The sequence below is a fragment of the Microtus oregoni genome, unplaced genomic scaffold, assembly GCF_018167655.1.
Source record: "Microtus oregoni isolate MIOR12 unplaced genomic scaffold, Mior012 000011F_ref0000422, whole genome shotgun sequence".
In the NCBI taxonomy this organism is placed as follows: Eukaryota; Metazoa; Chordata; class Mammalia; order Rodentia; family Cricetidae; genus Microtus; species Microtus oregoni.
In genome coordinates, this window is record NW_024543070.1 from 48240348 (window position 1) to 48254697 (window position 14350).

At 50.3% G+C, this 14350-nt stretch overlaps 1 protein-coding gene across 1 annotated transcript; it reads left to right on the forward strand.

The window, feature by feature from the left end:
- Positions 1-10900: 10900 nt before the first annotated feature.
- Positions 10901-13544, forward strand: LOC121453562 (heterogeneous nuclear ribonucleoprotein A0). Its single transcript, XM_041660430.1, has one exon. The coding sequence runs from the start codon at positions 11165-11167 to the stop codon at positions 12053-12055; it is 891 nt and encodes a 296-aa protein (XP_041516364.1). The 5' UTR covers positions 10901-11164; the 3' UTR covers positions 12056-13544.
- Positions 13545-14350: the final 806 nt, after the last annotated feature.

Genomic DNA, 14350 nt, shown 5'->3' on the forward strand with positions numbered 1-14350 from the left:
CCATGAACCATCAGCATGGTAGGAATCAGACGCCACTGGTTGCTGCTGAACACATCTGTCCATTGACCCACTTAGAAAAAATAATTTAAAAAATAATTTGTTTTGAACTTTATAACCTAAAATTTTCTCCATTGTTTTTCTGTTTAAAACTATGTCAAATTAGGGCTGGAGGGATGTCACCCCAGGTTAAGAGCACTGACTGCTTTCATATGGGATCAAGTTCAATTCCCAGCAACCCCATGATGGCTCATACCATCTGTAACTCCAGTCCCAGGGGCCATAACAACTTCTGACTTCTGCCGGCACCAGACACACACGCAGTGCATAGACACACATTTTTGCAAAGCACATATACATAAAATAAATTTTTAGAAAAGACTGTAATAGTGAGAGAAAAATAGATGTTCTAGCTTTAAAAAAAAAAAGATTTATTATGCATACAGTGTTCTGCTTGCATGTATGCCTGCAGGCCAGAAGAGGGCGCCAGACCTCATTGCAGATGGTTATGAGCCACCATGTGGTTTCTGGAAAATGAACTCAAAACCTCTGGAAGAGCAGTCAGTGCTCTTAACCACTGAGTCACCTCTCCAGCCCCCTAGATTTTATATCTTAAAAAGAAATCAAAATGAGTATTCATAAAGGAATCTTCGAGTGCCCAAGATATCAGAGGTTGTTGAATGAACAACAAATGACGGACGGAAATTAAGAAATTATTAGAAATAAATATTTCTAATATTTTATTAGATGTAATTTTAGTCATTGAAAGAGGACACAGGAGGGGCTGGAGAGATGGCTCAGAGGTTAAGAGCACTGACTGCTCTTCCAGAGGTCCTGAGTTCAATTCCCAGCAACCACTTGGTGGCTTACAGCCATCTATAATAAGACCTGGTGCCCCCTTCTGGCTTGCAGGCACACATGGAAGGAATGCTATACACATAATATAATAAATAAATAAATATTAAAAAAAAAAAAGAAAGAGGACACAGGAAACACAGAGTGAGAGGATGAGAGACTTGGCTGCGCGTGAAAAGCGGGGCCTGTGGATTGCTGTGTGCACCGCTGCTGACGTGGACGGGGTGACCATAGCCGCCTCCTGCTCCATCCCTCACATTTTAGAGCGAAGATCAATATAAAGTGACAGGAGGGACGGTCACACGGTGACTAGATGTAGGATTATTTTTCGAGACAGGGTTTCTCTGCAGCTTTTGGAAGACAAAGGATTTTTTTTTTTTTTTTTTTTTTTTTTTTTTGGTTTTTCGAGACAGGGTTTCTCTGTGGTCAAAGGATTATTTTTAATAGAAAACTTAAATGTTGCTGTTGAATGAAAATGAGGACGTGCTGGGTCCAGCACTTGGGAGGCAGAGGCAGGCAGATCTCTGAGTTCCAGGACAGCCAGGGCTACACAGAGAAGCCCTGTCTCAAAAAACAAAAACAGAAGAAAGAAAATGAGGACATGCCTGCTCCTAGATATGGCTGAGAAGAAGGGTTTCATTGTAGATAGGAGGGAGAGAGCAGAGGCTTCTGGAAGAGCCCAAGCTGAACATGGCCAGCAGAACTGACCGGGCATGAGAGGAGACAGTGGCGGGGACAGCCAGCGAGGAAGAGAAGAGGAGGACACGAGGGTCGTGGGAACCAAGAGAGCAGTAGCCAAATGACTGGGCCACGCAGGGAAGAGAAGCTGGGGGAGGGGAGGGAAGCCCTGGGCTGGAGAAGTTTAGAGAAGGGGGGGTGAGAGGTGCGGGGGGGGGCACCGGTACCGAGTGGGACCTGGCGGCAGGTGAGATTGCTCCAGCAGAGCCTTGAGGTAAAATGTAGCTGCGCTACTACAAATTTTGATCGAGTGCCAAAGGTCATTGAATGAGCAACAAATGGTAGACGTGAGCAAATTGTTAGAGATGGAAGTGAATTTGGTGTAATTTTAGTCATTGACAGAGGATCCAGTTGTTAACACTGATAAACGAAAATGCTTTCTGCTCTGTGTCAGAAGACAGGGGACATAAATTAGAATCCAGGGCAGAAGGGAAACACGGATTTGAGGTAAGTCAGCTGCCCACTGTTTGGGGGTGTGGCAGGTGTCGTCATGGGGACTCTCTTCGGAGAGCGGGCAGCATGAGTGAAGCCACACCAGGATTGCTGCTCTCCAAGTTGCTATCTTCATTTCCTCCACCGCTCTACTTTGAGTTGAACAAGGTGTTGGGCTTTTCTGTTTCTCTAATATTAATAATGTACTGGAAGTGTGATAATAAAAACCATTTAACTAAAAACAGTTTAGCTCCTGAGTGTCCTGGAAAGGCTTATTATCTGTGAGGTCTGACTGTAAGTGAGGAACTGGGTCAGCTCCACAGGCAGGCCTTGCTTTCTGTTCAGCGTGTATTCCTTTATTCCTGTGGTAGAAGGGTGCCCTGGCCACCCCGAGCCACCCCGCCCCCTCCAGTGTGTGCTTGGAAATGAGGAAGAACAGATTCTTCAGGGCTCCAATGTGTGTGGTGAAGGAGACACAACTCTTGTCAGGTTGACAGGAGTCAGATCAAGATGGGGTATCTCTGTTGTCTGTCTCACGGAGAAAGATGAGCTTGGTGAGCCCCCGGTTATCCTCCATGCTGAAGCCAGAAGCTGGACAGGAGGAATGGGTAAGATTGCAAACTTTAGGGCTGGAGAGATGGCTCAGTGGTTAAGAGCCCAGGCTGCTCTTCCACAGGTCCTGAGTTCAATTCCCAGCAACCACATGGTGGCTCACAACCATCTGCAATGAGGTCTGGCGCCCTCCTCTGGCGTGTGGGCATACATGGAGGCAGAATGTTGTGTACATAATAAATAAATAAATCTTAAAAAAAAATACAAACTTTATTTTCACCTTTCTGGCAGATGAACTATTCAGCATGAAGTTTGTTGGAAGAGATACTCAAGACAGCTCCATGTTTTTACTGATTATGCCACTGCATTATTAAAATGATAGTTTTGGGATAATGTAAATATGTAAGTATAAATAAAAGCAATAACATTCAAAGCCCAATGTTAAGTGATTTATATAATTTTAAGGGATATATGTAATCTATAACTCTTTAAAGAATTCACAGGTAGCTGGGCAATGTTGATGCACACCTTTAATCCCAATACTTGGGAGGCAGAGTCAGGCAAATCTCTGAGTTCAAGACCAGCCTGGGCTACAGAGCAAGTTCCCAGATGGTGGCCAGGGCTGCACAGAGAAACCCTGACTCAAAAAAACAACTCCTGACCAAAAAAAAAAAAAAAAAAAAAATCACAGATACGGCCTGGAGAGGTGACTCAGCAGTTAAGAGCAATGGATGCTCTTCCAGAGGACCAGGGAACCCACACAGTGGTTCACAACCAGCAAAAACTCCAGTTCCAGGGGATCGGAACCCTCTTCTGGCAAAATGTACAGGCAACCCACACACACATATAAAATGAATTAAACCAATTAAGAACCAGAATTTACAGGTAAATCACGAAGTGTCATGATTTACCTCAATCAATGGGCCTGGGAAATCCACACAAGCTGTATGGACAGGTGTCCATGAACAAGGTCAGAGCCCCTGGCCATGGCAACGGTGAGAGCTCTTCTGTGGGAGCATGGTCTCACAGGCTTGGGGGCCTCAACAGTAGAATTGTATTTTCTCACCAGTTTGGATCTCAGAAGTCTGAGATCCAGCTGTCAGTGTGGTTGGTGTCATCCCCCTCGCCGTCCTTGGCTTGTAGGTGGCTGCCTTCTCCTGATGCCTCCCCGCAGTCTTGCCAGTATGAGCACATGGATTCCAGTGTCTCCTTCTTGCGTGGACACTAGCAGTACTGAAGTAGGCCCATCTGAATGGCCTTATTCTACTTTAGTCGCCTCTTTAAAGACCCCATTGCAGGACAGGGAGACGGCTCAGTCAGTAAAGTGCATGCCTTGTAAGTCCAGGACCCGAGTTCAACCCCCAGAACCTACGTTTACAAAAAGCCAGGTGGGATGGTGTGTGCTTGTAATCCCGGTGTTCGAGACGCAGAGACACGTGGGTCCTTGGGCCTGCCTGCCATCCGATCTAACCCACTTGGCCAGCTTCAGGCCAGTGAGAGACCCTGCCTCAAAAAACACCCAGACACCCTCTGGACTCCACATGCAAATGCATATGTGAATGAGCGAGTGCGCACACGCACACATACACACATGTAAAATAAATAAAGTGCAAAATGAGGAGGCAGAGGGGAAATCAAACAATCAGTCAAAATGCAAAGTCAGGTTTTATTTCAGGAAGTTAGATGCCCCTTTCACCCCATGGCTTAAGCTTCTTCTTGTCTTGATTGAATTCAGTTCATTTCCTTGTCTGTCTTGGGCAGTCCCAGAATCTCCCCTGCTCATTCTATGGTCACTGTGCCTTATCAGCTTCCTCATCCTCCAGTCAAACCTGGCTGCGGCTGGCGTCTAGCTCCCTGGCTCCCACCTCCTGCTCAGGAGGCAGCAGGAGGTGCTCAAGGGCCAGAGTGTGGACACCCAGCTCTGCTCTGGATGTCACCGACCACTCTGTTTTGTTTTGTTTTTGGATTTTCGAGACAGGGTTTCTCCGTAGCTTTTTTTTTTTTTTATTATGTATACGATATTTTTTCTGCGTGTATGCCTGAAGGCCAGAAGAGGGCACCAGACCTCCTCATTTCAGATGGTTGTGAGCCACCATGTGGTTGCTGGGAATTGAACTCAGGACCTTTGGAAGAGCAGGCAATGCTCTTAACCGCTGAGCCATCTCTCCAGCCCCTCTCCGTAGCTTTTGGTTCCAGTCCTGGAACTAGCTCTTGTAGACCAGGCTGGCCTCGAACTCATAGAGATCAGCCTGCCTCTGCCTCTGCCTCCCCGAGTGCTCGGATTAAGGGCGTGCGCCACCACCGCCCGGCTACACCGACCACTCTGAAGCTGTATGGTGAATGTCTTTTTGTGCCTCAGGTTCCTTATTGATTCTGCGTAGGACAACACCTGCCTTGCAGAGGCGTGTTGCAGACCCTGTAAAATGCCCTTATGCTGTGACCTCACGAGGTGCTCCGTTCCATACGGACCTGGGCTCAGCCTGTGACCTTCCCTCAGCTCCATCCCAGGAATTTTCACTTGCTGTTGTCTCCTCTCTGTCTGTTCGGTTTCAGAGTTCTGATGTTATTATCTCAGGGCCCCCCTTAAATCTGCTCTCTATTCCCCTTCTGTCTCCCATCCGTCTGTCTCTCTTTTTTGTCTCTCTCATTCTCCCCTTCTCTATCCTTCCCTTCCTCTCTCCCTCTCTTTTTCTTCCTACTGATTTACTTTCAGGTTTTTATTGTTTAGAACATTCATTTGGGGATGGGAGTTTGCACATGTCACAGTCTGAGGACAGCTTGTGGGTGCCGGTTCTTTCCTTCCATCTGTGGGTCCTGAGAATTGAACTATGGTTGTCAGGCTTGGAAGCAAGCACCTTTACTCTCTGAGCCATCTTGCTGGCCTCTGTTTTCAAGTTGGTTTTTAAAAAAAAAAATTTTTTTTTAAAAAACTTTTATGTACCTTAGCATTTTGCCTGCATGTGTGTCTTTGCAAGGCTGTCAAATCTCCTGAAACTGGAGTGTGAGCTACCATGCGGTTGCTGGGAATTGAACCTGGGTCCTCTGGAAGAGCAGCCAGTTCTCTCAACTACTACCTCTTCAGTCCCTGTTTTCAGTCTTTAAGAAGAATCTCCCTAAGTCATTGGACCTTAGCCCTACACAGAGAACTGCAGGTCTCAGAGGATGCTGAGAGGGAGAGGTTGTGTGAGTTCAAGAGCTAGTTCCAGGACAGGCTCCAAATCTACAGAGAAACCCTGTCCAGAAAAACGAAACTAAAGAAAAACAAAACAAAAAGAAGGGAAGCCTCAGAGTAGAAAAATAGGGGACAACCAGCAAAAGGAATCCGGAACCCGCTTCTGTAGACCAGGCTGGCCTCGAAACTCAGAGATCCACCTGCCTCTGCCTCCTGAGTGCTGGGATTAAAGGCGTGCGCCACCACCACCCGGCTCATACACTGCGTGAGTCCTGCAGAATGGGACTTACACAGAAATTAATTTTCTCATAGTTCTGGAGGCTAGAAGTGCGAGATGGAGACAGTGCTGAAAGTGGGTTTTGGTGAATCCTCTTCTGGGTTTGTAGATGGCCACCTTTCCCTGGGTTCTCACATGGCCTCTTTTCTTGCCAGTGCAGAGATCTCAACATCTCTCCTTTCGTAAGGATATTCTAGCCCTATCAGGTTATAGTCCCAATTATGACCTCATGTATCTTTCCCCACAACTGGCTCAAACTGGACTCAGCCTAGAGGGGCCAGGAGAGAGGCAAAGCTTTTCACTGGGTTCTGATTCCCTCCAACACCTTGAACATTTCCTGCATTTCCATGCCCCATACTTAGGGTTTTGCCTCTTGAAGCTGACATGAGAATCAAGAACAAAAATCCCCAACTACATCAGCATGGTCCATTCACCAAACGAAGCAGTGGTTCAGTTTTACGCCCACAGTGCTTGCTGTAAAGCGGTTCTCAAACTGGAAGAGCTGTGTTAGTTAATTGTGCCTGTGACAGAACACAGGACCTACACAATGAGGGAAGAGTTCATTTTGGCTCACGGTTCGAGGGGATTAGTCCATCATGGCGGGAGGGAGAACGAGAGACAGCTGGCAACAGGGCCTCTGCAGTCAGGAAGGAGAGAGTCGGGATGAAAGCTGGGGCTCAGCTGGTGCTAGCCTGGATCATTCAATCCAAGTTCCCAGTCCCTGAGTGGGTGCTGACTTCTAATAAGGTGTTAGTTCACTCCTTGGTTAGCTTTTTTTTCTAGAAATATCCTCACAGACTAGATGACCTAGTCTTACCTAGGTCATTCTAAATCCAGTCAAGTTCATGATAAAGATTAACCACCATAGCTGGGTGTGGTGGTGCACACCTTAAATCCTAGCAGATCTAGGGAAGCAGAAGCAGACAGGTCTCTGTGAGTTCAAGGCCTGATTTATGTAGAGAGTTCCAGGATAGTTAGGGCTGTGTAAAGAGACCCTGTCTGAAAAATAAATAAGATTAACCCTCATAGCAGGTGATCTCACAATCTCTTTATGTCCTTTGGGCAAAGCTGTCCATTTATGGGACACCATGAACACCAGGGGTGGCAGAAGCAAACTGTGCAGGGCGTGACATGAGTTTGGGAATTGGCTTTGACCCTCTGGGAATCTAGAGATAGAGGGGAGGGCTTCTGCCACTCACAAACGAGACACCGAGGTTGATACTCCGTGTTTTGATTTTTCCTTTATCAAATACAAAGATTCAAACTGGGGTCAAGCAGTAGGTGTTTCCTCTGCATCTACAGTCATGCATTGCTAAGCGACAGGGATGTGTAACTTTCCAAGAAGCGCTTCATTAGGTGATGTTAGTGTGCAAACACCACGGGATTACTCACACTAATTAACACTTGACAGCTCCAGAGTCGCTAGGGGGTAAAACCTTATGGGACTGCTGTTGTTTATGTTAATGATTGACAGAAACAGTACGATTATCCTCAGATGCAGTTAGCTAGGCACATTAATGATATCAAAGTGACAGCCTCTTCCTTGGATTCTTAAATATTTAAAGCAAAGGAATTCATGAAGATGTGGGCATGGTTGATTCCACTTCCAGTATTGTAATTCTTTGGCTTAACCCTTTTTGTACAAGAAAGCAGATGGTACAGATGATGATGGAGTTTGGACAACTTAATGTGGTGGTATCCTTGGTTTCTTCAGTGGAAAGACTGGCATATGATATGCGTCACATGATGCTACCTCTGAGAAGACATCTCCACACCCTGCACAAGGAACCAACAACAAACCAAATTCAAGATATTATAGGGGTCCGACTTAGTGAACCGGTAAGTTTTATTGGGGTTACTGATAGAAGCAGACGTGCCTCGACACCTGCATCACCAGATGGCCACCCCAGAACAGGAGACAGCTCAGGGAAGCCAGGAGACCGGAGCGCATCACATAACATGCAGGTGCAGGCAGTTCTGGAGACTGTCTTCCTGGGGCAGTTCTGCTGGTCTCTTCTCTCAGCAGAACTCACTGCCTATACATCCTGGGGCATGGCAGGAATGTTGGGGAACCTGGGGGGATGGGGTGGGACTTCCTGAAGTTACTGAGTTATTTACTTCCTGAGCTTGTTATTCCACAGTTATGAATTGTAATGTAAAATCTGTGTTTTCTGATGGTCTTAGGCAACCCTAAAGGGGTTATGACCCACGAGTTGAGAACCACTGGTCTAAGGCATTAAGACTCCAGTGGACATCTTCAAGACAAGCAGAGCCCAGGGAGCTCCTTGATACTCTGAGTTTGTCTCCTAGCTTTGGTTACTGGGGTGTGAAGCTTTCACATAAGGATTGTTGCTGGTCGACCATCTCTACCACCTATGGCCAGTTAGCTGGCTGGAGGCTCCTTTGGCACCACACAGTACAGGAATTGTGGGCAGCCTGGGCAGCACGCAGGTGGGAGCCTCAGTGGGTGGCGCCCTCTAGCGTCCGTCCCCTTGCAGGCCGAGTATCTGAGGCTTCAGCTGCGAGCAGCTGGCAGGCTCGCTCTCAAAGACCAGCCCGCAAACTGCTCGGGGGTCGCTGCTGCCTGCTGCCCCCTTCATCCTGTTACCAGGTCGGCCACCACTAGAACAGAGTAAGGAAAGATCACGAGAGAAACTTTACTGGGGTGACATACGGGGGTGTCTCTCAGCTGACACACCATGTGAGCCTGAGCATCCCGCTTACAATGGCTAGTACTGCCCTTCTGGTCTAGGAGGAAATAGTGGCGGGTCTTCTAGAGTTTACCGAGACCTGTAATAAAGTCTGGCATAATGCCCTCTAAGGCTCAGGGAACACTGTGTGGGGACCTAAGAGCCAGAAGATAGAAGGGAAATGTCATCTTCTCACACAGCCACCACAGCTACACACTGACACACCTATGGAGGCCTCTAAGAGGTCTGTACAAGAAGGGGCCCGTCATCAGCCAGGCGTGGATGGCACAGGAGCTCGCGGGTTCCTGGTCTCACTTTTGACCTATTTGCTACGAACAGATTCAAGAAGAGAGAACTGTTGCCTTGTGTGCCCCTGGTGACCCCACCAGGCTCCAATGGATAGTTCCAATCCAATAGTCAAAAGATCAGCCTGGCTAGCTGGGTGGTGGTGGTGCACGCCTTTAAGCCAGCACTTGGGAGGCAGAGGCAGGCGGATCTCTGTGAGTCTGCCTGGTTTACAGAGTGAGTTCCAAGACAGCCAGGGCTACACTGAGAAACCCTGTCTCGAAAAAAACAACAACAACAAAAAAAAAACAAAACAAACCAAAAAACGGGGGTGGGGGGAGAATAAGGAAGAGATGGGAGATGGCTTGGCAGGGAAGGGAGAAAGTCATCAGAAATGTCATAAAAACAGAGACCTCAGAAGAGTTCTGGCAGCAGAGGCCCTGGGTTTGAGTCCCGGGACCCACGTGACACAATCCTCTAACTCCAGTTACGGGAATCTGGGCACCAACACAGCTCCTTCCCTTGAGTTTCCTGCTTCTGTTATGTCCATGCTTTAGCCTTCCTGTTTCCAAACGCTGTCAAGCCCACGCCCCCATTTCTATCAAACCCTGGCATGCAAATTTTGGGCAGTATCTTTAAAACATTTCACTACTTAAGCAAAACAATTTTCCTTGTTGTAGGTAGCGCTTATCTGTGGACACCTAGTACAGTGACGGATTATCTAGTTACAAGGGTAATGTGCTAGAAGCTGTCCATTTTGATGAAGCTGGCAGCCCAGTGGAGAGAGGCAGGACGCATCGAAATAGGGGCGAAGGGGAGGAAAATGAGGGGAACGTGAGCGTTGGGGGCACAGTTCTAGTGAAATTGGGTTTAATTCCCAAACGGGGGTGGCGGTGGGCATGGAGCAAAAATGTTCAACTTCTTAGCTTGGGAGGCTAACGTCCCGCGAGTTCGAGGCCAGCAGGGGCTAGATAAAGCCCGGCTCAAAAACTTGGGCGAGCAGCGCATAGATGGGGCAGATTAAACAAACGAGCTCTGGCTGGCGTGTACAGAGCATGTCTGCAGGAGCCTGCAGCATTGGACAGGGCAGAGAGCATCGCTAAGGCCACCGCGGGCCGGGGCTCGGGCCCTGTCCCGGTCCGAAGGGCTTTTGGAGTTGTCACTTCACTCAGGCTCGCTTCTGGCATGGGGCCTGAGCCACGCTAGTTTATCCGGGCCACCAGCCCACCTAAACGGCCAGTAACCGCCTTCGGGGCAGGCCTCGGCCCTCCATCTTTGCGCCCCGGGAGGGGAGCCGACGCCAGGCGCGGGCCCGTCCTAACAGTCAAGGTTTCAAAAAGCCCGCGCGGGGACCCGGGGCAGATCCGTTGGGAACGGCCAGCAGCGCCGCGAGGGCGCGCGAGGACGAGGCATGCGGGCGGCGGCAGCAGGCTCCGCACAGGGGGCGCCGGGCCAGCGCGTAAGAGGAGCGCGCCCGTCCCGCGGCAGACGGAAGCGGGTCCGAGAGCCCGGCGGTGATTGGCTGGCCGGACACGTCTCTCAAGGGGCTGGCGCGAAGGCCACTGCGGAGTCGGGCCGGGGCTTCCGGCGAGGGGAGGGAGGCGAGGCTGCGGGAACAGCCGCGCGGCCAAGAGGAAACGCTCGGCGGCTGCGCGCCGGGGGCTCGGGCGGGCCTGCCCCGGGGCCGTGCGGCTTCGCGCCGACCGAGAGTGCGGAGGCGGAAGGCCCGGCGGACGCCCCGCGGCGCGAGGCCCGGACGAGGGAGCGGAGGGCGGGGCGGCCGCGGCCTAGAGCGGCGCTGCGGCGCGGGGGGCGGGACGAAGGCGAGCGCGGAGCCGATTGGCCGGCGGCCCGACGTCGCGCGTGACGCGCCGCGCGGGGAGGGTGCGCGCGCCTTCAGCGGCCTCTTTGTGTGGTGCCCTGGCAGGGGAGCGGAGGTGGCGGCCGCGGCTGCCCTGGTGGGGTTCCAGCGTCCTCGGCTCGCCGTCGGGCCGCCAGCGCGCCCCTTCCCTCCCCCTCCCGCCCCTCTCCCCGCCGGCAGCGGCGGCGGCGGCGACGACGGCGGCGGCCGGGCCCGGGCTCTGACGGCAGAGGCCTCGGCGACCGCTAACGGCGACGGCGACGCCGCGGAGCGCGCAGGGCGGGGGCAGGGCCCGGGTGGCCGACATGGAGAACTCGCAGCTCTGTAAGCTCTTCATCGGCGGCCTGAACGTGCAGACGAGCGAGTCGGGGCTGCGCGGCCACTTCGAGGCCTTCGGGACGCTGACGGACTGCGTGGTGGTGGTGAATCCCCAGACGAAGCGCTCCCGCTGCTTCGGCTTCGTCACCTACTCGAACGTGGAGGAGGCGGACGCCGCCATGGCCGCGTCGCCGCACGCGGTGGACGGCAACACGGTGGAGCTGAAGCGCGCCGTGTCGCGGGAGGATTCGGCGCGGCCCGGCGCGCACGCCAAGGTGAAGAAGCTGTTCGTGGGCGGCCTCAAGGGCGACGTGGCGGAGGGCGACCTGATCGAGCACTTCTCGCAGTTCGGCGCCGTGGAGAAGGCGGAGATCATCGCCGACAAGCAGTCGGGCAAGAAGCGCGGCTTCGGCTTCGTCTACTTCCAGAGCCACGACGCGGCCGACAAGGCGGCGGTGGTTAAGTTCCACCCGATCCAGGGCCACCGCGTGGAGGTGAAGAAGGCGGTGCCCAAGGAGGATATCCACGCGGGCGGCGGGGGCGCGCGGGCAGCGCGGGGCGGGCGCGGCGGCGGCCGGGGCCGCGGCGGCGGCGGCGGCGGCCGAGACCAGAACGGGCTGGCCAAGGGCGGCGGCGGCTACAACAGCTACGGCGGTTACGGGGGCTACGGCGCCTACGGGGGCGGCGGCGGCGGCGGTTCGTACGGCGGCAGCGACTACGGCAACGGCTTCGGCGGCTTCGGCAGCTACAGCCAGCACCAGTCCTCGTACGGGCCGATGAAGAGCGGCGGCGGCGGCGGCAGCTGGGGCGGCCGCAGCAACAGTGGACCGTACAGAGGTGGCTACGGCGGCGGCGGCTACGGCGGAGGCTCGTTCTAGAAGCCGGCTTGCGGATGCCGGGCGGCGGCGGCGGCGCTTCTCCCCTCCGCGCCCGCCCCAGGTGCCCTCGGGGGAGCCGCTTACCTGGGGGGGGCACCCCCCCTGCCTGCCTGTCTCCCCCTGAAGGTGGACTCGGCCCCACACACACATTTTTGTGTTACAGTCATTGATGGACTCTATTTTTTTATTATTACTTGGACCTTGGTCGTTTTTATACTAGCAAAAATGTCTTGTTTTAATTTGTGTTTTTTTGGGGGGTGGGGGTGGGAGGGAGTGAACTTGCTGATTCTGTAGCAAAACCTGGGCGGGGGTTGGGCGGGGGGTAGTTTACTTTGTTGTAAGGACTTGATACCTGGCTACAGCGTTTTCTATGAAACCTACTTGGATCCCATGCCTGGAATTTGGAAGCATATGTAAAAAAATCATTTTTACGTTTTATTTTTAATAAATCATTGTGTTTGACCGTACATGTCTAACATTTTTTTTCCTAGGATCCACCCCTTATCGTTTTCAAGGATATTTTTGTTAGTTTTTGATGTGTACTTTGAGAAACTTAAAAGGAGGTCTTGTGGGTTATTTTTTTCTTCCCGTTGCCCAGCTAGTGATGTGTTGACTTTACCCCTTAGAGTCAAAACTTTTTGAAGTGGTGGATGTGGCTGTTTAAAGTTTCTGTGCATCCATCCATCGCCTTGTAATAAGCGAGTAAGCTAATCATCTTGACATGGTTGGTCACTTCTTTCTATGAGAATTTACTTCAGAATATGTACTGTGTAGTTTTAAAGGAAATAGTTTGTGTTTAAGCATGTGTTCTCATTCATATAAAACTGTTTAAAACTATTTTAGATGGCCTAGTTTCATCCTTATTGGTTTGTCTGTAATGAATGGTTACAAATAAGGGTTATGTTTACCCGAACACTAGGTGATTTTTTTTTTTCCGGAGCAGGTTTAAAAATGTTTTTTTTTCCTAGATCTGAACTTTGTCCTTTTAAGTCCAGCCTGTGTAGCGCCATCTACTGGTTGAGTGGCAGTATAGCTGCAAGACAGTTGGTTAAAGATGATTTGTTGAGGACAATTTCATCAGATTTAGCAGTTTGCCATCGGAAATGTGCAGACTTGAAAGCTCCACATTTCCGTGTGACTGAGACGGGCTGCACAGGAGTGTGGTCAACAGCCCTGATTAGTCTCTTTCTACAGGAGATTTGAAAATGTAAACTGCTCTGCATAGCTCGGGCAGTAGCCCCAAACTGCTCTGACAGCTACTGAAGCAGCTATGTGTACTGGGGTTTTAGGTGCAAGTTGTAAAACAAAATATATGTATTCTGCTTGGTTAACGTGTATTTGTAGCCCTTCATGCAATAGAGTTCAAGTTGTTGTTTATAAACGAGAAAAAACAAAAAAAACCCTGATAATAGGAGAAAATTGCCTTCCTGGATAGAAACATAGAATAGCAACGTTTATGGATATCACAAATAAAGAATTCAATTCTTTACATGATTGAGTGAGAGTATGTATAATCTGGTGGGTGGGCTCAGTATCAGTTAACTTTCTGGGTTAAATGCTATGGTAAGCTTTTGTGACTCTGAGTTTGAAAGCCCAAAGCCTTATGTATGGTGGTAATATTTCAACATTGAGAGCCCTCCCTACATTTTGTCATGGTGTAATTTCTAAGATCTGTAATTCCCAAGGCTCTTAAGTAAAAAAAGGGACGTGGATGGTAGATTAGTTTGCTCAGTTACTCCAATGGATGGTGGCCGATGCTTGTTTCAGATATTTAGCACCTCTAATGGCTAAGGGTCTGCACATGGAAGTAAAAAAATGGGATGAAATTCTTTCGTAAATTTCTGCTTGAACTTTTCACTCACAAGACTACTTGGAAGATTTAATGCATTTTTTTGGGGGGGGTGCCTCGAAGTTACAGGAAATGATTTAAAGCTATCGATATGTGCTGTCTCTACGTTTGCTTATTTTTGGTGAAAAGATTCTGAGTTAGCTGGTAGGAATTGTGGAAGATTGTCACACAAGATTGTCATTTTTTCCTTGGAAAAGGTGACTTGAAAAGTAGTGGAGGACAAATTTGCTGTTGGAAAAGAACCCATGACTCATGGTAAACTAACAGCTCGCCATGACATCTAGTTGAATAGTATGCCAGGAAAAGGGAAACATGTTTAAGCACTTCCTGTGTTTCCCTGGCTGCATGGGGAGCTCTGGAATGGGTGGACAGCTGTTGGAGTCACCTGTGAGAATCTGAAGGGAGTACTTGAAGTTGACAGGAGGTGGTGGTTATGTTTCATGTTT